Source organism: Balearica regulorum, chromosome 2 (assembly GCF_011004875.1).
Source record: "Balearica regulorum gibbericeps isolate bBalReg1 chromosome 2, bBalReg1.pri, whole genome shotgun sequence".
In the NCBI taxonomy this organism is placed as follows: Eukaryota; Metazoa; Chordata; class Aves; order Gruiformes; family Gruidae; genus Balearica; species Balearica regulorum.
In genome coordinates this window covers 167,933,659-167,954,896 of record NC_046185.1, presented here as the reverse complement: position 1 = coordinate 167,954,896, position 21,238 = coordinate 167,933,659, and the positions used below count along the sequence as shown (strand labels likewise).

The 21,238-nt window shown below is 66.8% G+C and overlaps 1 protein-coding gene across 1 annotated transcript; it reads right to left on the bottom strand.

Moving 5' to 3' along the window:
- Positions 1-42: 42 nt before the first annotated feature.
- ZNF467 (zinc finger protein 467) lies at positions 43-20,425 on the bottom strand. The gene is given in 15 exon segments (XM_075747054.1): positions 43-346; positions 876-3,165; positions 3,352-3,432; positions 3,565-3,645; positions 3,825-4,084; positions 7,738-8,920; positions 9,117-9,197; positions 9,330-9,410; positions 9,957-10,079; positions 10,506-10,610; positions 11,126-11,245; positions 14,070-14,192; positions 14,619-14,738; positions 15,172-15,282; positions 20,169-20,425. Coding segments are annotated over 13 exon segments (4,206 nt in total). The 5' UTR covers positions 15,251-15,282; positions 20,169-20,425; the 3' UTR covers positions 43-346; positions 876-1,396.
- Between the last annotated feature and the right edge of the window lie 813 nt (positions 20,426-21,238).

Below are 21,238 nucleotides of genomic sequence, written 5' to 3'. Positions count from 1 at the left end.
CTGATGGATGGGACAGAGGGATGGAGGGATGGATACACTGATGGATGGCAGGACAAATGGCAGATGGGCAGAAGGCTGGCAGGACAGCGCTGTGCTCCAGGCCCCGTGACTCTCACCGGTGCTGTGCCGCGCTGAGGGCCGGGCACTGGGCGGGGAGCTCGGACCCCGCTGCTGGGAACAGCCTGGGGAGCACAATTGGGGCAGAGCTGACGTGGTGCCGGCGCGGCTCCAACGGCCACCGGGCGCCCGCGGGCAGCACGGCTCTGCCTCTGCCGGGACAATGTACCGGGTGTCGTGGCTCAGCCCCAGCCGGCAGCTGAGCACCGTGGCGGGATGGGGAGCAGAACTGAGGAAAAAGGTAAAACTGGTGGGTTGGGGTAAGGACAGTTTACTGGGACAGCAAAGGGAGAGGGGAAGGGCCGCAACAGGACTGAGAACAGAACAGACAAAGCGGGTGATGCACAATGCAGTTTGCTCACCGCCCAGAACCCGATGCCCAGCCTGTCCCGAGCAGCGACCCCCCCTCCCCAGTCAACTCCCCCCTTACAGAGTGAGCACGATGTCATATGGGAGGGAATGTCCCTTTGGCCAGTTTGGGTCACCTGTCCTGGCTGTGTCCCCTCCCAGCTCCTGGGGACAATTAACTCTATCCCAGACAAACACCAGGACCGCCGGCTACGGCCGTGTCCACAGCCCTGCTGTGACCGGTGCCCCCAGGGACATCCCCAGTCCCCCGAGGCAGCACGGGCGATGCTGAGCCCCAGCAGCAGCGCCCGGGGTGGCAGGACGCAGCCCAGCCCTGGCTCATCCAGAGCCCCGGGGACATCAGAGCCGGCCCTCCGTGTCCCCACCGAAGCCACCCTTTCCCCACTCACCGGCCAGGTGTCCCCAGGCCATCGCTCTGGGCGCCCGCACGTCCACCGCAGCCCCACGCTGCCCTGCTCTGCTGCCCGGCCGGCTCCTCTGTGCGGTGGGGACCCGCAGCCCTGGTGAGGGGCTCAGCCAGTGGCTCCCGCCGGCCAGCAGCGATGGCAGGAGCCAGGCACCGATTGCTTCAGGGCACAGGGCAGCCTCCCAGCACTGGCCCTGGGCAAGCAGCACCGTGGCTTTGCCAGTCTGTCCCACCTTTTTTGTCCCCGCAGCTCCCGCTCGGCCCCAAGACGTCCTTAGGTTTGACAAACCCGTTTACTGGCAGTTTTGGTTCCCTCCCACCGCAGCGCTGCCCCCAGGGTGGGTCGGTGCCCCTCTGCCCCACAGCACCTCGCAGGCAGCGCTGCCAACTGGCACCGCGACACGGAGACCCCCCTGTCCTGACGAGGGGATGGGGCTCCCCCCGCACTTCCCACACCAGTCCCGGTGCAGAGCTTGGTGCAGGCCAGCCCTCCTTCGGAGGCTTTTAAGACCATTTCAGAGCCGGGTTTTTCCATCGGCTGCCAATCACGTCCCCTCCGGCACCCCTGGGTGACGGCAGGCAGCAGCAGAACGGCGCTGGCAGTGGGACTCTGCCTGGCTGAGGGACCACGGGCAGAGCTGGGATCTGCAGGCAGGAGCCGGCAGCGAGCCCCAAGGGAGGGTCCGCAGCGCAGGGGAGCGTGTTGAGGACACGAGCACTGCTGGGAGCCGCCGGGACCCCCGGCACGTCCTGGTGCTCAGCCCCCAGTGCTCAGGGGCAGAGGGCGGCGGGGGCCGGAGCGGCGGGGGCTGGCCAGCTCTGCTGGGGCGCGGCAGTGGTGGTGGTGGTGGCGGTGCTGGCGGTGCTGGTAGTGGCGTGGGTGCGCTCGTGGCGCAGCAGATGGGTTTTGCGGCTGAAGCCCTTGCCGCACTGGGTGCAGATGTAGGGCCGGTGGCCAGTGTGCACCGCCTGGTGCCGTGCCAGGTTGGTCTTGGAGCTGAAGCGCTTGCCGCAGAGGGTGCAGGCGTGGGGCCGGGTGCCGGTGTGCACCGCCTGGTGCCGGACCAGGTGGGACTTTCGGCTGAAGCCCCGGCCGCACTGCTCGCAGGCGAAGGGCCGGGTGCCGGCGTGCGCCTTAGCGTGGGCGATGAGGTTGGGCCGGGAGCTGAAGCAGCGGCCGCACTGGGGGCAGGCGAAGGGGCGCTCGCCGGTGTGCACCCGTAGGTGCCGCAGCAGGTGCTCCTTGTGGGCGAAGCCGCGGGCGCAGTGCGGGCAGGCGAAGGGGCGCTCGCCGGTGTGGGTGCGCTGGTGCGTGGTCAGGTTGGGCTTGTGGCTGAAGGTCTTCTCGCAGTGAGGGCAGGCGTAGGGCTTCAACCCCATGTGCCCCCGCAGATGCGCCATCAGGTGCCGCTTGTCGCTGAAGCCGCGGCCGCATTCGGCGCAGGCAAAGGGCCGTCCCTCCCGGTGCAGCCGGCGGTGGGACGCCAAGTTCTTCTTCCAGCTGAAGCTCTTCCCGCACTCGGGGCAGGGGAAGGGTTTCTGCTCGGCGGGGAGCCCCTGGTCCCCGTCCCCCGGTGCCGGCTCGGTGTGCAGCTGCTGGTGCCGGAGGAGGTGCTGCTTGTGGGCGAAGCGGCGGCTGCAGCGGGCGCAGGGGAAGGGGCGCTCGCCAGTGTGGGTGCGCTGGTGCCGTACCAGGTGGGTTTTCTTGCGGAAGCAGCGACCGCACTCGGGGCAGGGGAAGGGGCGCTCGCCCGTGTGCGTCTTCTGGTGGGAGCGCAGGTGGATCTTCTGGCGGAAGCAGCGGCCGCACTGGCCGCAGGGGAAGGGTCGCTCACCCGTGTGCACCCGCAGGTGCCGGGTCAGGTGTGCCTTCTTCCCAAAGCCTTTCCCGCACTGGCCGCAGGCGAAGGGGCGCAGGGGGGCCGAGGTCCCACAGCTCTCGCAGGGCTGGGGCTCGCTCTCACCCGCCGGCAGCCGCAGGCTGAGCCACGCCTGGAAGCAGCGCTCGCAGCTGCCAGCGCCGGTGCTGGCACTGGCCGTGCTCTGGCCCAGCAGCGGCTGGGGCGGCAGGGCGAAGGCAGGCAGCCCACCATAGCCCAGCTCCTCCGGGCACGGCTGCTCCAGCTTGCAGGTGCCCATGCAGTCCAGCGTGCCGGCGGCATGGGGGAAGGCACCGGCCGGGGGCTGCCCCGCCAGCAGAGCTTCAGCACCGGGGCCAGCCGGCCAGTCCTCGTACTCCTCCTCCACCTTCACCTTCCTCACCAGCCAGTCCTCTGTGGGGCACACACGGCAGGTACGTGGGGACGTGCGCTCCCCTCGGCACACCCCACACTGAGGACGGGCGGCTCCGGCACCGCCACCAGCAATGGGGACGGAACGACCGCTGCCGTGCGTCCCCAGTGTGCCCAGCTGTGCCATGCCGTCTGGCGGGTTTGCCGCGTACCGACGCCTGCCCTCACCTGAGCATCCGTGCTCCAGGCTCCCCGGCTCCTCTCCGTCGCCCTCGGGGATCGCCTCCACCTTGGGGACCACCAGCCCCGCTGGAAAGACAAAGGGGGCAAAGCCAGGGTCCCCCCCAGCTCCGCACAGCCCCTCGCCCTGCGGGGACCCCGGGAGAGCCCCGGGAGCAGGGGGGCGGGCAGGGGGACGGGCAGGACAGCCTTGGCACCCACCTGAGCCGGCGCAGCCCGGCGCATCCATCTCCTCCGCCTGCTCCACCAGCGGGACCGGCTCCGGCTTGACCACAGGGGAACCTGCATGAGGTGGGACGGGACCGCACTGAGCCCCCCGACAGCCGAAGCCTGTGCCCAAAAACCTGCTGCGGCAGCGTCTGCGTGCTGCAGGGGACGGACAGCCCCCCACCTCCCACCTTGCCCAGCCGTGGGGGGCGGCAGGAGCGGAGCCGGGATGCCCGGCAGCGGTGGGCACGTACCCATGGTGTCCAGGCCGTCGAAGCTCTCCCTCATGGCGCGGGTCGGGCGCTTGGCAGGGCTGGGCCGCTGCGGGGGGAGAAATGGCCACGGCCTCGTGCAAAGGAACAATGGGGCGAGGGTCCCCAGGGCGCTCAACCAGGGAGACCCCACCGCAGCCCCCCACCCTGCGGCCCCGGCCGGGGTCACGGGCAGCTCGGGGGTGTCAGCCAGTGGGGAGGGGGCAAGCGGACGGGGGGTGCAGGGGGGACCCCGGCCGGCCCTGAGCCCCCCCGGGGAGGAGGGGCAGCCTCCTGGCTCTCAGGCGCCGGAGCTTCGCCCCCCACCCCGGGGACACGTCCCGGGGAGTCACCCACTGCTGGCACCGGTGGGGTGTCCCCGCCCCAGCCCCCCCAAGATGTTCACAGCCCCCACCCCTGCCCTGCCCGCCCCCCCGTGTCCCCCCGTCCGTCCATCCATGCCCGCCCCCCCCAACCCCTTCTTCCCCCCCACCGTTCCCCTCCGCCATGCTGTCCCTCCCCCCCCCCCCCCGGTACCCCCCCTCCTGCCCCCCCAAAGCCCCTACCCCTCCCCCGCCGGGCCCCGCTCCCGGGCCCTCGCCCCGCCGCACCCGTCGCCGTGGCCCCTCCGCCGCCCCTACCTGCTCCGCCGCCGCCGCGAGGCCCCGCCTCACCCGCGGTGGCCGCCGGTCCCCCCGCCCCCGCCGGGCCCGCCCGCTCCCCCCGCTCCCTCCGCCCCCCCCCCCCCCCCGCCGCCCACCGGGGCACCGGCAGCGCCACCGAGGCCGGTTCCTCCCGCCGGGCCCCGCTGCGCCGCCCCGGGACACCGGACAGCGAGACCCGGGCAGCGGGACGGCGGGCAGCGGGACGGCGGGCAGCGGGACTACATCTCCCGGCAGCCGCCGTGCCGCCCTCCGCCCGCCCCCCGTGTCCTGCCGACCCGGCCCCCCCCCCCCGTGCCGCCCCCCCCCCGGTCCCACGGAGAACAGGGTTCTGCCCCCCCCCGCCCCCCCGCCGGCTGCGGAGGGGACACGGGGAGATGGACACGGCCGCGGCTTGGGGACAGGGGGACACGGGGCAGGGAGAGGGGGACACGGGGGTGGGGGTTGGCCTTGGCTGGACCCAGGTGCCCCCCGGAGCCGCTCTGTCACCCCCCTCAGGGGGGAGGAAACGCAAGGAAAGGCGAAAGGCTCGTGGGTCAAGGCAGGGGCAGGGGATCGCTCGGCGATTACCGTCACGGGCAGAACTGGCTCCACTCGGGAAAAAATTCCTCTAATTTGTTGCCAAGCAAAACAGGGTAGAATAATGAGAAATAAAACCAAATCGTAAAACCTCCTTCCCTGTCTCAGCCTGGGGTCCCTCTCACGGGAGACAGTCCTTCACGGCCTTCTCCAGCGTGGGTCTCTCCCACGGGGTGCAGACCTTCAGGAGCAGACTGCTCCAGCGTGGGTCCCCCACGGGGTCACAAGTCCTGCCAGCAAACCTGCTCTGGTGTGGGCTCCTCTCTCCACGGGGCCACAGGTCCTGCCAGGAGCTTGCTCCAGCGCGGGCTTCCCACAGGGTCACAGCCTCCTTCAGGTGTCTCCACCTGCTCCGGCGTGGGGTCCTCCACGGGCTGCAGGTGGAATCTCTACACCCCCTCATCCTCCCTCCATGGGCTGCAGGGGGACAGCCTGCTTCACCATGGTCTTCTCCAGGGGCTGCAGGGGGATCTCTGCTCCGGCGCCTGGAGCACCTCCTGCCCCTCCTTCTGCACTGACCTGGGTGTCTGCAGAGTTTCTTACATCTTCTCACTCCTCTCTCCAGCTGCAAAAGCTCTCTCTGACTGTTTTTCTCTTTCTTAAATATGTTATCCCAGAGGCGCTGATTGGCTTGGCCTTGGCCAGCGGCGGGTCCGTCTTGTAGCCGGCTGGCATTGGCTCTGTCAGACACAGGGGAAGCTTCTAGCAGCTTCTCACAGAAGCCACCCTTGTAGCCCTCCCTGCTACCAAAACCTTGCCACGCAAACCCAACACAGGGGGACACGGCCGTGGGGATGGAGGCAGACAGGGCGATGGAAGGGGACATGGGACATGGGACAGGGGCACAGGGGGGACACGGGGCAGGGAGAGATGGACACGAGGGGACCCAACCATGGGGATGGAGATGGGAGGGACACGGGGCAGGGAGATGGGGGGTGACCGTGGGGCTGGCAGCAGGTGGGGGCGATGTCCCGTGGGGCAGTGGGAGCCACCCGGGGTGTCCCTGGCCCTGTGGGGTGGGTTGGGGGTCTCTATCCTGGGGGGGCAGGGGCCCAGGGCCCCCCAGACATTCCTGGGGGGGATGAGCAGGACCAGGACGTGGGGTCACGGCACATCCGTGTTGGGGGGGGCATGGCCGGGCCGTATCCTGGTCCATCTGTGCCGGGGTGGCGGGGGGGCAGAGCCCTAATCCCTAATGCCAAGATGTGCCGGATGCAGGATGTGGCCCCGCTGTGCAGAGCTGCCTGGGGGGCTCCGGGTCCAGCCCCCCCAGCACAGTCCTGAAGGCTTTGCCCTGGAGACAGGGTGATGGGGGGGTCCCACCGCAGCTCCCGCCCCCAGCCGGCAGCTGGCCCCAATTGCCAGCCCCACAGATGGCCCCTGCCGGCCGGTCCCACCCCATAAAACCGGGGGGGCGGCAGTGCCAGGGCCAGCCGGGACGGAGCGGGGGTCCAGGCGGCCCCAGGTAAGAGGGGCCGGGGTGGGGAGGGAGCCCCATCTTGGGGTGACCCCCATCCTGGGGAGCTGCCCACGGGGTCTGGGGACGGTCCCTGCCCGTGTCCCCCTGTCCCCGTCGCTGCACCCCGATGCCTCGCTCCCCACCGGGGCGACACGTGCTGGGTGTCCCCAGGGCCGTGGCCGTGGGGCTGCTCTGCCGGTAACGCAGGTCGTCCTCTGCCAGGGTGGCCGGTGCAGTGCGGCGTGGCCGGGGAACGGTGCGGCATGGCTGGGGTGCTATGTGTGCTCCATGCTGCCTGTCCCTGTGCTGCCTCCCTGCCTGCCTCGCTGCCTGCAGCCCTGTGCCAGCGTACGGCCCCCCAAAGGAAAGGCCTGGCAAATCACCATCTGGCAGCGGTGTGCGCTGGCACAGCTCCGGCACAGCTCCCTTCCTCCCGTGGCCCCCACCAGCCGCACACCATCACGCCACAACCACAGGCGGGCAGAGGTGACCCCAGCCCCTGGCTGGGACCCCCGCTGCCTCTGCCTGCCCAGCCCTGCCTGCCCCTGCCTGTAACTCCCTGGTCCTGGAGCCTCCCGCTCTGCCCGCCGGCAGCTGCCACGCTCCCGCTGCCGGACTCAGGCTTGGCGCACTGCCGGGGCTGTGCCGGTTCTTGCCGCGTCCCCACTGCCACTCAGTCTTCAGATGCTCCCGGGGGGCTGGAGCTGCTGGGGCTTGGCTGTGCCGGGCTCCTGCGTGCGGTGGGGCAGGGACCCGCAGCCCAGCGAGGAGCTCAGCCAGCACACTTCTACCGGCTGGCACCGATGGCAGGAACCAGGCACCGGCACCGGCTGCTTCACGGCACAGGGCAACCTCACGGCACTGCCTGAGGCCAGCGGCACCGTGGCTTTGCCAGGCTGTGCCAACCTTCTTGTCCCCGCAGCTCCTGCTTGGCCCTGAGTCACCCTCAGGAAAGTTTGACAAAAGTCGGTTTATTAGTAGTTTTGGTTTGTTCCTACCACGGCAGAGCCCCCCGGGTGGGCTGGCGCCCCTCTGCCCCGCAGCACCCCGTGCGCAGCCCTGCCGACCGGCACCGCGGCACGGAGACCGTCCTGTCCTGAAGAGGGGATGGGGCTCCCCCCCGCACCCCGTGCCAGTCCCGGTGCAGAGCTTGGCGTGGGACAGCCCTACTTAGGAGGTTTTTAAGACTATTTCAGAGCCGGAGTTTTCCATCGGTCACCGGCCACGTCGCTTCCGGCACCCCTGGATGCCGCTCTCCGTGACGCGTGCCGTGTCTCCGGCGGGCAGCAGCAGAATGGTGCTGGAGCCGGCTGGCAGCAGGATGAGCTGAGGGCCTGGCTGAGGGACGACGGGCAGGGCTGGCACCAGCAGGCAGGAGCCGGCAGCGAGCCCCAGGGGAGGGTCCGCAGCCCAGGGGAGGGTGTAGACCACACGCGCGTTGCTGGGAGCTGCTGGGGTCCCCACTACTACCCGGCACACGGTCCCCGGCCCTGAAGGGCAGAGGGCTGCGGTAGCTGGGGCGGCAGGGGCTGGCCAGCTCTGCCGGGACGCAGCGGTGGCGGTGCTGGCGGTGGCGTGGTTGCGCTCGTGGCGCAGCAGGTAAGTTTTGCGGCTGAAGCTCTTGCCGCACTGGGTGCAGATGTAGGGCCGAGGGCCGGTGTGAACCACCTGGTGCCGCAGCAGGCTGGTCTTGGAGCTGAAGCGCTTGCGGCACAGGGTGCAGGCGTGGGGCCGGGTGCCGGTGTGCACCGCCTGGTGCCGGGCCAGGTGGGACTTTTGCCTGAAGCCCCGGCCGCACTCGGCGCAGGCGAAGGGCCGGATGCCGGCGTGGGCCATGGCGTGGGCGATGACCTTGGGCCAGGAGCTGAAGCAGCGGCCGCAGTGATGGCAGGCAAAGGGACGTGAGCCGTTGTGCACCCGCAGGTGCCGCAGCAGGTGCTCCTTGTAGGCGAAGCCGCGGGCGCAGTGCGGGCAGGCGAAGGGGCGCTCGCCGGTGTGGGTGCGCTGGTGCCGTACCAGGTGGGTTTTATTGAGGAAGCGGCGGCCGCACTGGCCGCAGGGGAAGCGCCGCTCGCCCGTGTGTACCCGCAGGTGCCGGGTCAGGTGCGCCTTCTTCCTGAAGCCCTTCCCGCACTGGGCGCAGGCCACGGGGTGCAGCGGGGCCAGGCTCTGGCCCAGCAGCGGCTGGGGCGGCAGGGCGAAGGCAGGCAGCCCACCATCATCCAGCTCTTCCGGGCACGGCTGCTCCGGATTGCAGGTGCCCGCACAGTCTGGTGTGCTGGCGGCATGGGGGAAGGCACCGGCCGGGGGCTGCCCTGCCAGCAGAGCTTCAGCACCGGGGCCGGCCGGCCAGTCCTCGTACTCCTCCTCCACCTTCACCTTCCTCACCAGCCAGTCCTCTGTGGGGCACACACGGCAGGTACGTGGGGACGTGCGCTCCCCCCGGCACCTCTCGGCACACCCCACACTGAGGACGGGCGGCTCCGGCACCACCACCAGCAATGGGGACGGAACGACCGCTGCTGCGCGTCCCCAGTGTGCCCAGCTGTGCCATGCCTTCTGGCGGGTTTGCCGCGTACCGACGCCTACCCTCACCTGAGCATCCGTGCTCCAGGCTCCCCGGCTCCTCTCCGTTGCCCTCGGGGATCGCCTCCACCTTGGGGACCACCAGCCCCGCTGGAAAGACAAAGGGGGCAAAGCCAGGGTCCCCCCCAGCTCCGCACAGCCCCTCGCCCTGCGGGGACCCCGGGAGAGCCCCGGGAGCAGGGGGGCGGGCAGGGGGACGGGCAGGACAGCCTTGGCACCCACCTGAGCCGGCGCAGCCCGGCGCATCCATCTCCTCCGCCTGCTCCGCCAGCGGGACCGGCTCCGGCTTGACCACAGGGGAACCTGCATGAGGTGGGATGGGACCGCACTGAGCCCCCCGAGACCCCCTGAGCAGTGCTGGGTGCAGCCCCAGCCCGGGGGACAGTGACTCTCCCAACCACCAAGAGCCAGCAGCAAGGCTGCCTGAGCTCACCGGCCAGCCTGGGATTTGCTCCCACGGCTGGGACGCTGCGGTGGGACCCACGAGGCTCCGGTGGGACACACACGGCCACCTCTGCCTGCCCATCGCCTCCCCACACCCGCAGCCGGCTCATGGCCAGGTTACCCCTGGGACTGGCAGGGAGAGCACGGGCACCACAAACCGTCGGGCCTGTGGCGAGGGGACACCGAACCCTGAGAAACACCAAAGTGCCGAATAAAGATCCAAACATAAAGGGAAAATTCCATCCTGCAGCACAACCGGCATCGCTCATCAGGAGCACTCACGACTGCCAGCTTCACCCTTCGAAGGCAAGGAACCTTCCCTTGCTCCGCACCCAGTGAGCCGGGGCACTCGCCCCCACGTCTCCCCCATCCCACCGGACCCCCCGGAGCCGTCCCGGTGCTCACCTGGGTGCTCACCTGCACCGCCGCGATGGCCGAGAGCTCCGGGGTCATCCCGACCCGGGGGGCACCCGATGTACGACTCCTCCTCCGGCTCCACCTTCACGATGATCTCGGGCTTGGCATCGCCTGCACGCGGAGAGCGCGGTGCTACGGCGGGCGCAGGCAGGGCCAGAGGAGCCGCGGATGGGCTTTGGGCCCCGGCTGGCAGCACCGCCGGCAGGGAGGGCAGGGCTGGGCTCTCGTGGGACTCCCGTGGAGTGTCACCACCCCCGGGTGGCACAGCACGGTGTCACCATCCCCGGGTGGCACGGCACAGCCGCCTCCGGCCGCCCCGGCAGCAGGCAGAGCCGGCAGCACCAGATCCCGAGGGGCGGCTCCTCCCCACCCCGTGCCCGGCCGGGTGCCCTCTGCCCAGCTCGTCTCCCGCCCGGCCCCCCGCACCCCCCATCCTGCACGGGGCCCACACACCACCAGCGGCCTGCAGAGAGCCCGCACGCCCCGGCTGCCCCCCCCTCCCCTCCCGGCCCTCCCGGGGCCCCCAGCCCCACTCACAGGCAGCGGGCCAGGGGGGCACGTCCCCCTCCTGGGAACCGGGGCGGTAACCGCCGGACGCCTCGTCCTTGAGCTCGCTTTTGACGACCGCCTCCAGTTTGACGCCTGCGGGAGGAAAGGCACAGCCTGCGCGTCCGGCTTGGGCGCTGACCGAGCGCTCGGGGACGTCCCCACGCTCTGCCCGTGTCGGCGCCGGCTCCGGCTCGCTGCTCCTTAATCCCGGGTTCCCGGGAGCTCCCTCCAGCCGCCGGGCATCTGCCAGTGCTGGGACACCCCGTCCCCAGGGACACACGGGGGTGCCCCAGCCACGGGACCCCGGGGATCCGAAACGCCCAGAGTCGGCAAATGGTCAGGTTTGCCAGAAAATACAACACACGTATCCCGGTTCCCTCCGGAACGGAATTCCCAGGTACCAAACGCCACCGGGCCTGCACTGCCCCGGCAAAGCTCCCTGGGGGGCAACGGCCCTTCCCACGTCCCCACGCGGACGGCACCCACAGCATTCGGTACGGGACATCACCCACAGCAGCCTGCACGGGACAGGGGACTCGATCCCGGGGGGCTGCGGGTCTCGCCCAGCTCCCAGCCCTCCCCCAGCCGCCCGCTCCGCGCTGGCTCACCGGCGCTGGGGTGGCCGGGGATGCCGGGGACACCCAGGCCCCGGGGACACCCGATGTAGGACTCATCCTCCGGCTCCGTCTTCACCACGATCTCACGCTTCACGCCAGCCCAGCCCTTTCCTGGGGAAGACAAAGCTGCTCTCGGGTTCCTGGACAAGCTTTCTTAGGTTTTGTGGGGTTTGGAACATGCACATTCCAAATTACAGTCTGGTCGTAAACCCTCGCCATCAGGGGACCCAGAAGAAGAACGATTTCAAACGGGGCCCTGAGCAACGACAAGTCTTTGAACAAATTAACCAGGAGACAGTCCATGCGGTGGCCCTCGGGCCAGTCCAGGCAGGACCAGATGTTAAAAACGTGCTCTACACTGCAATATGATCAACGCTTATCAATATCTAAAGGGTGGGTGTCAGCAGGATGGGGCCAGACTCTTCTCAGTGGTGCCCAGTGACAGGACAAGGGGCAACGGGCACAAACTGGAACACGGGAAGTTCCATCTGACCATGAGGAAAAACTTCTTCCCTCTGCGGGTGACCGAGCCCTGGGACAGGCTGCCCAGAGAGGTTGTGGAGTCTCCTTCTCTGGAGAGATTCCAAACCCGCCTGGACGCCATCCTGTGCGACCTGCTCTGGGTGATCCTGCTTTGGCAGGGGGTTGGACGAGATGATCTCCAGAGGTCCCTTCCAACCCCCACCAGTCTGGGATTCTGGGATTCTGGGATTGTCTGAGTGCGACCGACCAGCTAATTCCTTATCCACCAAGTCCTCCATCCATCGAATCCATGTCTCTCCAATTTCAAGACAAGGGTGTCGTGCGGGACAGTGTCCAATGCTTTGCACAAGTCCAGGTAGATGACGTCTGTCACTCTTCCCTTATCCACCAGCGCTGTAACCCCGTCGTAGAAGACCACCAAAATTTGTCAGGCACGATTTGCCCTTAGTGAAGCCGTGTTGGCTGTCACCAATCACCTCCTCATTTTCCATGTGCCGGATCATAGTTTCCAGGAGGACCTGCTCCTTGATCTTGCCAGGCACAGAGGGGAGACTGACCGGCCTGTAGTTCCCTGGGTCTTCCTTTTGCTCTCTACCACTCCCTGAAAGGAGGGTGCAGCCAGGTGGGGGTCGGTCTCTTCTCCCAAGGAACAAGCGACAGGACAAGAGGAAACGGCCTCAAGTTGTGCCAGGGGAGGTTTAGATTGGAGATCAGGAAACCTTTCTTCCCCCCAAGGGCTGTCAAGCCCTGGGACAGGCTGCCCAGGGCAGTGGTGGAGTCCCCGTCCCCGGAGGGATTTCAGAGCCGTGTAGATGTGGTGCTTGGGGACATGGGTCAGTGGTGGGCTGGGCAGTGCTGGGGTAACGGTTGGACTCCGTGATCTTAAAGGGCTTTTCCAGCCTAAACGATTCTGGGATTCTTTGAACAGTCGTGGTGATTAACTGGAATGTATTGGAAAGAGTGGGACCTGGGCATGACGTAGATGGTATGGAAGGGTCTTTTCCAACCAAAACAATTCTATGATTCTATGAAAAGGGGTGGATACCGTCCTCATTTTGGCTGGGATAGAGCTGATTTTCTTAGTACTAGCGGGTACAGTGCTGTGTTGTGGATTTAGGATGAGGATAACGTTGACAACACACTGACATTTTGGTTGTTGCTAAGTAATGTTTATACTAAGTCAAGGACTTTGCAGCTCCCCGTGCTTTGCCAGTGAGGAGGTGCACCAGAAGCAGGGAGGGGACACGGCCAGGGCAGCTGACCCAGACTGGCCAAGGGAGACTCCATACCATACAGCGTCATGCTCCGAATATAAACGAGGGAGTTGGCCGGGGGGAAGCTGCGGCTCAGGAACGGGCTGATCATCGGTTAGCGGGCAATGAGTAACTGTGCTCTGCATCACTTGTTTTCTATATCCTTTTATCATTATTATCATTATTATTATAATCTTCCTTTTCTGTCCTATTAAACTGTCTTTATCTCAACCTGCGAGTTTCACGTTTTCCGATTCTCCTCCCCATCGTGCCGCAGGGAAGGGGGTGAGCGAGCACCTGCGCACTGTTCAGTTGCTGCCTGGGCTTAAACCACAACAGCCCCGCACCAGCAGTCAGCCCCCCGCAGCCCCACTCCCCTCTCGGGACGTCTCCAACACACGTTCACACGTGCTGGGCTCGCGCGGAGCTGCGCCCATCAACACGGGCATGGTGCTGCGGACCTCCGACCCGCTCCCCTGGCACCGGGGCACCGGCACCTCACCCCCACCCTGGCACTGGGGTGAGGTGGGCTGGGAGCTGTGGGGTCCCGGCTCCGGCACTGGGTTCATGTGTCCGAGCGTGTCTGGGTGATGGAGGAGCTGGACGAAGCCGCCCTGTCCTCGGCACCCAGCCGGGTCCCGCACCACCCTCAGACCCACCGCCGGGTCCCAGCGCACCCAAAGGTGCCACATGAAATCTCTCCTCCCACGCCCAAACTGCAGACATCCCCCCGCAGCTTGAGCCTGAGCGTCCCTGTCCTGGGACAGGGGGCACCTCCGGAGCCCCCGAGCCGGGGTCTGGAATGGGACCAGAGCCGTTGCCAGCCAAGCCCGGCGGTACCTGCCTCGTGTACCGGCTCTGGTTGAAGCTTTTGGCTTCCCTTGGCTGACAAAAACCTCCCCCAAGCCCACCAGCAGCCACCGCCCCCCTGACCGCCCCCTCCAGTGCTCCCTCGGGAGCCGTAAGGACATTTCAGCCAAGCCCACCACCCGGACGGCGCTGTCAGATCGACTTCTGCGGGACCCGGCCCGTCGCGGGTACACGGGGCCAGATCCCCGGGCTCTCGGCAGGCTGACCTGCTCCGACACGCCGCATGTCCAGCAAGGAGCCTTCCCTTGCTCCGCACCCAGCGAGCCGGGGCACTCGCCCCCACGTCTCCCCCATCCCACCGGACCCCCCGGAGCCGTCCCGGTGCTCACCTGGGTGCTCACCTGCACCGCCGCGATGGCCGGGAGCTCCGGGGTCATCCCGACCCGGGGGGCACCCGATGTACGACTCCTCCTCCGGCTCCACCTTCACGATGATCTCGGGCTTGGCATCGCCTGCATGCGGAGAGCGCGGTGCTACGGCGGGCGCAGGCAGGGCCAGAGGAGCCACGGATGGGCTTTGGGCCCCGGCTGGCAGCACCGCCGGCAGGGAGGGCAGGGCTGGGCTCTCGTGGGACTCCCGTGGAGTGTCACCACCCCCGGGTGGCACAGGACAGAATGTCACCACCCCCGGGTGGCACAGCACGGTGTCACCATCCCCGGGTGGCACAGAACCAAACGCCACCGGGCCTGCACTGCCCCGGCAAAGCTCCCCAGGGGGCAACGGCCCTTCCCACGTCCCCACGCGGACGGCACCCACAGCATTCGGTACAGGACGTCACCCGCAGCAGCCTGCACGGGACAGGGGACTCGATCCCGGGGGGCTGCGGGTCTCGCCCAGCTCCCAGCCCTCCCCCAGCCGCCCGCTCCGCGCTGGCTCACCGGCGCTGGGGTGGCCGGGGATGCCGGGGACACCCAGGCCCCGGGGACACCCGATGTAGGACTCATCCTCCGGCTCCGTCTTCACCACGATCTCACGCTTCACGCCAGCCCAGCCCTTTCCTGGGGAAGACAAAGCTGCTCTCGGGTTCCTGGGCAGCGTGGGCAGCCCGGCATCGCACCGCGGCTGTGAACGGTGCGGCCGTGGGCTCCGCGCTCCCTCCGCAGCCCTGCACCGGGCACGGGGGCACCAAACATCCCCCGTGGGTACTAGAGGGGAAACCAGGGGATCAAGCCACGGGCCCCCCCAGCCGTGGGCAGCGACTGCCCGTCCCTCCCTGCAGCCCAACGAGGACCCTCACCCAACCAAAACCATCCCGGCGTCCGGCACCGCGCACAGCATCCCCCACGCCAGCACCCTGCCTGGCTCCGCCGGATGCGGCAGCTCAGCCCCGGTTGGGGGGTCACAGGCCCCGGCTGGGGGGGCTGCGACATCCCTGCGGTGCCGGGGCAGCCGGGTCCCCGCGGGATCCACGGCAGCTTTCGGCAGCCTCACCTGCGCCGCAGGCGTCGGGCATCCCCCGCAGCCTCGTGTTCCGCAGGTCCCCCCCAAACGGCTCCTCCTCTCGCTCCATCGTCGGGGGTCCGGGGGTCCCTCCAGAAGAACCTGCCCGAGGGACGGAAAAGTCTCCTTCAGCTGGGCCCGGCTGCTCCGGAGGATGCCGACCTCCGGCCGGGCTCCCCGCTCCGGCACGCCGGGCTGTGCCGATCCCCCCCCGTCCCTTCCCCAGACCCCCTTCACCCCACAGCTGCCCCGGGAAGCGGCCGCGGGCAGCAGGGCTGAGGACGTCGCGGCGGCTGCACGGTGCAGGGCGGCACAGGATGGGTGCCAGGGCGGCACAGGATGGGTGCCAGGGCGGCACAGGATGGGTGCCAGGGCAGCCTGTCATCGCCCAAATCGCCTCCCCCAGCCGCTCCTTCCCGCCCAGCAGTGGCAGCAGTGAAGGCAGCAAAGGCAGGGCAGGCCGGGGTACGCGGTCAGAGCACAGAACAAGTTCTGAGAAAGATTCAGAGTGAAAACGGCGCAGAAAAGGGCTGCTCACCCCTGGGGGTGCAAAGCCAGAAGGAGAGGAGTCTCGGCAGAGCCCGCTGGCAGCAAGGGCACCCAAAGGCAGACCCGGCAGTCCCCAGGTTTTGCCGGGAGGGAAGGAGGGGAGATGTGCTGCAGGGGCCAAGTGGCATGAGCCAGGCCTGCCATGCCCATGCGATGTCCCCAATGGCCGCCAAGCCCAGACACCTTGCCCCGGACCCCCACCGCAGGCAGCCGAACCTCCAGCGCAGCGCGAACCAGGCGCCCCGTGGGCACGCTCTGCCCGGGCAGCGCCCCAGGAGCGGCTGCCCATTTCCAAGGATTCTGACCCCATCCTTTCCTCCAGCACACCCCAACCACGTGCTGCCGCCACATTTATTTGCAGCCCCCCTGCACCCGGAGACCAGGGGCAGCCGAGGGAGGGCAGCGCGCTCACCCCTTCTCCCCCACCAGCCCTGCTGCTCTGTGCCCCCCGGGACTGGGACTGGTGTCCTGAGCGACTGGGATTAACCCTGGGACTAAGTCGGGCATCGACTCCGCAACGCTCTGCTTGCTCTTTACAGCGAGCGCTGGACCCAGCAGCGCTGCCAGGAGGGACAGGCGGCATCCCCAGCACCGGCTGCTTGTCTCCAGCCCCCCAGCCCCCCCGCAGCCCCAGGGCTCGGCCCAGCACAGCCCTCCTCCGACACCGGGCTCGCCAGAGCAACCTGCCGGCTGCCAGGAGCGGCCCTGGACGGGTTTTGAGCAGCAAACCCATCCGGGCTGCTCCATGGTGGCAAGATATTGCTGCTGGCTAGAGAAGCTGGGTGTGAAAGTACGTCACGCAGATGCCTACATACCAAAGAGTCGGGCCACTGAGGAGCATCAAAACAACCGGCAGTGGATCAGGCTGCTGAGATTGAAGTGGATCTGGACCGGCAACGTACAGATGAATTATTTATAGCTCGCTGGGCCCATGGCACCTCAGGCCATCAAGGAAGGGATGCAACATAGAGATGGGCTCGTGATCAAGGAGTGGACTTGACCATGGATGCCATTTCACAGACTATCCATGAATGTGAAACATGCGCTGCAATCATCAAGCCGAGTGGGTAAAGCCTGTCTGGTATGGAGGACGATGGCTGAAATATCGGTATGTGGAGGCCTGGCAGATCGATTATATCACACACCCACTGAGAGCAGCGGGTGGTGGGTCCTTCAGACATTGGGATACACATTTAGCAAAGGCCATCTGGTTAGTCAACACTAGGCGATCTGGCAGATCGATTACGTCACACTCCCACAAACCCCCCAAGGCAAGTGCTACGTACTTACAATGGTGGAAGCAACCACCGGATGGCTGGAAACATCCCGTGCCCCATGCCACCACCCAGAACACTATCCTGGGCCTTGAAAAGCAAGTCCCGTGGCGACATGGCACCTCAGAAAGAACTGAGTCGGACAACAGGACGCATTTCCAAAGCAACCTCATAAACACCTGGGCCAAAGAGCGTGGCATCGAGTGGGTGTATCACATCCCCCGTCACGCACCAGCCTGTAAGAACATTGAACAGTACAAGGGACTGCTAAAGACTACCCTGAGAGCAATGGGTGGTGGGACCCTCAGCCATTGGGACACACGCTTAGCAAAGGCCATCGGTTAGTCAACACCAGGGGATCTGCCAATGGGGCTGGCCCTGCCCAGTCAAAACTTCCACGTCCTGTAGAAGGGGATAAAGTCCCCATAGTACACGTGAAGAATATGTTGGGGGAGACAGTCTGGGTTATTCCTGCCTCGGGCAAAGGCAAACCCATGCGCGGGATTGCCTTAGCTCAAGGACCTGGGTACGCTTGGTGAGTGATGCGGAAGGATGGGGAAGTCCGATGTGTGCCTCAAGGGGATCTGATTTTGGGTGAGAAGAGCCAATGAATTAAATTGTGTGACGTTAATTGCTAAATACCCTGCCATTGTATGTCGTCACTACTACAATCGCTATATGCCACAACAGCGGTATTGCAGTAAGAATCACCCAATTAATGAAGGATGAACTGTGATGCAATCAAACAAAGAGCAGCAATGAGGGAACCAGAACTGGCCTCAGCAACCGGCGCCCAGCAACTTCCTCGAAGTCGACACCTTCAACCCGCAGACCGTGGGCACAGGCCGCGCCAGATCCACCAGCCGCGCGCTCTGGATGCAGCCGCAACATCCCAACAGCACCCACCATCCCTCCTGCCCTGAGAGACGGTTCTGAGAGACGGAGCCTGAAGTCACGGACTAAATGAACTCAACGGGCATTTTAGAGAGATGGCCCATGCACTAAGGCAGTGATATCTCTGTGTGTGTGTGTGTATATATATATATATACGTATCTCAAAGACGGAGAAAGTGGTGGTGATTAGTTGGAATGTATTGGGAAGTATAGGACCTGGGCATGATGAAGATGGTATAGAATAAGGGGTGGATACTGTCCTGGTTTCGGCTGAGACAGAGTTAATTTTCTTTCTAGTAGCCGGTACAGTGCCGTGTTTTGGATTTAGGATGAGAATAACGTGGATAACACACTGATGTTGTAGCTGGTGCTGGGTAGTTGCTGTATCTGCACCAAGTCCAGGACTTTTCAGCTTCCCAGGCCCTGCCGGGGGCACGCGAAGCTGGAGAGCAGAGCCGGGCCAGCTGAGCCGGACTGCCCACAGGGATGTTCCCTGCCACGTAACGTCCTGCTCCGGCTATAACGGGGGAAGCTGGCCGGGAGGTGGGATCGCTGCTCGGAAACCGGCTGGGCATCGGGAGGGGTTGGGTTTTTCCCCACCATTGTGGTGAGCAACTGCATTTGTGCATCGCTTGGTTTACATATTATATTAATATTGTTATTACCGTTGTTACTATTCTCTTCCTTTGTTATCCTATTAAAGCCTCTTTAACCCAACCCAGGAGGGTTTTTCCATTCTCCCCCCCATCCTGCTGGGGGGAGGGGCGAGTGGCTGCGTGGTGCTGGGTTACCGGGGTTAAACCACCACAGAGATGGAGGCTGGCTGCCCTCCTCTTCCTCCTCCTCTTGCCAGGGCTGTGCTGCCTGCTCTAAGGGCACCCCGCTCTGCTCGTCGGGGTGCTGCCGAGGGACCCTGTAAGCGCCCGGGCCAGGAGGGCACCCAGACGGGTGCAGGGGGTGCCCAGGGCTGGCAGGAACAGGGTGCTCAGGGGTTGTCGGGGTTTGGCTGTTTCTGAACAGGAGAGGTTTGCTCTGGGGGGGGGGGTCTCTCCTCTCTGCTCAGGCTGGGTGCGGGAGCAGGACCAGCCCGGGGTGCCCCCGGCCAGGGAATTTGGGATGAACTTTGGCAGGAGCCGGCTGAGCTGCACAGCTCCCACCTTATCTGCACCCTCGAAACCGTAAACCCGTAACTCTCCATCCCATCACGTCGCGTGTCCCAGACCCCGGGGAAAACAAACCACGCTGTCCTTGCCTGCCCGGCTCCTCCCTGCCCGGCCTGGGACCCCCGGGGTGCCAAAGAGAGCGGGGGGGGGGGGGGTCATCGCCTGCACACACACTGTCTGCCCACAGCTTCCCGCACCCTTTACAAAACTGCGGGCAGAAGTTCCTGCGGTCTGAGGCTGCAGCCGAGCTGCCGCAGGGTTTGCCTCGGAAAAGAGCCGGAATCGCAAGGCTGTTGCTAAAAGCGTCGGCTTGTGCCGGGACCTGGCCCAAACCTGACTCAAACAGCTCGTTAAATGATGCTTCATCAAACCCAGCCCCGGACTTGCAAGCCACACAATTGCAAGTGTCATTCTGGTTTATTGGGGTTTATTTTCTAGGTCTCACGGCAGACGCTTCAAGAACAAAATGAGCATCCCTGGCTCCGGGGCCCCGCACGTGCACCCACCAGCACCCCGGAGGGGAATCGCCCACTTTGCGAGAGGCCGCAAGGTCAGGGCCCGCGTTTCCACGGGAAGCGCCGGGGGCTGAGGGGGGTGCAGCGGGTGCCAGAGCACCGGGTGCTCCGCACGCCCCACGACCAAGCGGGGCCCTGCCGGGGTGCTCTGGGTGATGCCCCCCCCTCCAGCCCCGTCCCTCGCCCTGCCCCACAGCACTGCTGGAGGACCCCCCCTCCCTTGGGGTGCCGGCACCCCCCGGCCGCCCCCTCCCCAGCCCGGCCACCAGCGGAGCCCCCCAACCATCCCGGGGCTGCTGGAGCTGGGGCTCTTCGCTGGGCTCGGGGGGGGGGCGGTGCTCAGCCCCAGCCGGCAGCCAGACACCCGCAGCACCGTCCCAGTCCCGCACCCCCCGGGGGAAGCCGGGCGCGACCGGCCCCGGGCCACCCCCGCCGCGCCCCCCCCCCCCGGTGTCCCCCCCCCTCCCCGCTCCCGGTGTCCCCCTCGGGCTGTCCCCTCCCGCCCGTCCCGGTGCCCCCTCCCGTGTCCCCCCCCCCCGTCCCGCTGTCCCCGCCCGTGCCCCCCCCCCCCGTCCCGCTGTCCCCGCTCTCACCGACGGCGCTCGGAGGGGCGGCACGCGCGGACCGCCGCCGATGGCCGCCGACCGCAGGAGCGCACCGGGGCGGGCGGCGCACGGGGCGAGGCAGACAAAGGGCTCCCCCCGCTGCCTGCCGGGAGCTGTAGTCCGGCCCCCGCCCCCGGCCCTGCCGCCGCTGCCCCCGGGCTGCTCGGGGTCCCCGGGACGGGATGATCCGGTGTCACCGGGACAGGGTGCTCCGGTGTCCCTGGGACGGGATGATCCGGTGTCACCGGGACAGGATGCTCCAATGTCACCGGGGACAGGATGCTCCGATGTCCCTGGGATGGGATGCTCCGGTGTCACCGGGGACAGGGTGCTCCGGTGTCCCTGGGACAGGATGCTCCGGTGTCCCTGGGACGGGATGATCCGGTGTCACCGGGGACAGGATGCTCCAGTGTCCCTGGGATGGGATGCTCCAGTGTCCCTGGGACGGGATGATCTGGTGTACACGGGACAGGGTGCTCTGGTGTCACCGGGGACGGGATGCTCCAGTGTCACCAGGGCCAGGATGATCTGGTGTCCCTGAGACAGGATGCTCCGGTGTCCCTGGGACGGGATGATCTGGTGTCACCGGGACAGGATGCTCCGGTGTCCCTGGGACGGGATGCTCCAATGCCACCGGGGACAGGATGCTCTGGTGTCACCGGGGACAGGATGCTCCAATGTCACCGGGCCAGGATGATCCAGTGTCCCTGGGACGGGATGATCCGGTGTACACGGGACAGGGTGCTCTGGTGTCACTGGGGACAGGGTGCTCCAGTGTCACCGGGACGGGATGCTCTGGTGTCCCTGGGATGGGATGCTCCAATGTCCCTGGGATGGGATGCTCCAGTGTCCCCGAGACAGGATGATCCAGTGTCCTCCGGGGTGCTCTGGTGTCCCCGGGATGGGCTGCTCCAGTGTCACCAAGGCCAGGATGATCCGGTGTCCCTGGGACGGGGTGCTCCAGTGTCACCAGGGTTGGTGTGCTCTGGTGTCCCTGGAACAGGATGCTCTGGTGTCACCGGGGACAGGATGCTCCGGTGTCCCTGGGACGGGATGCT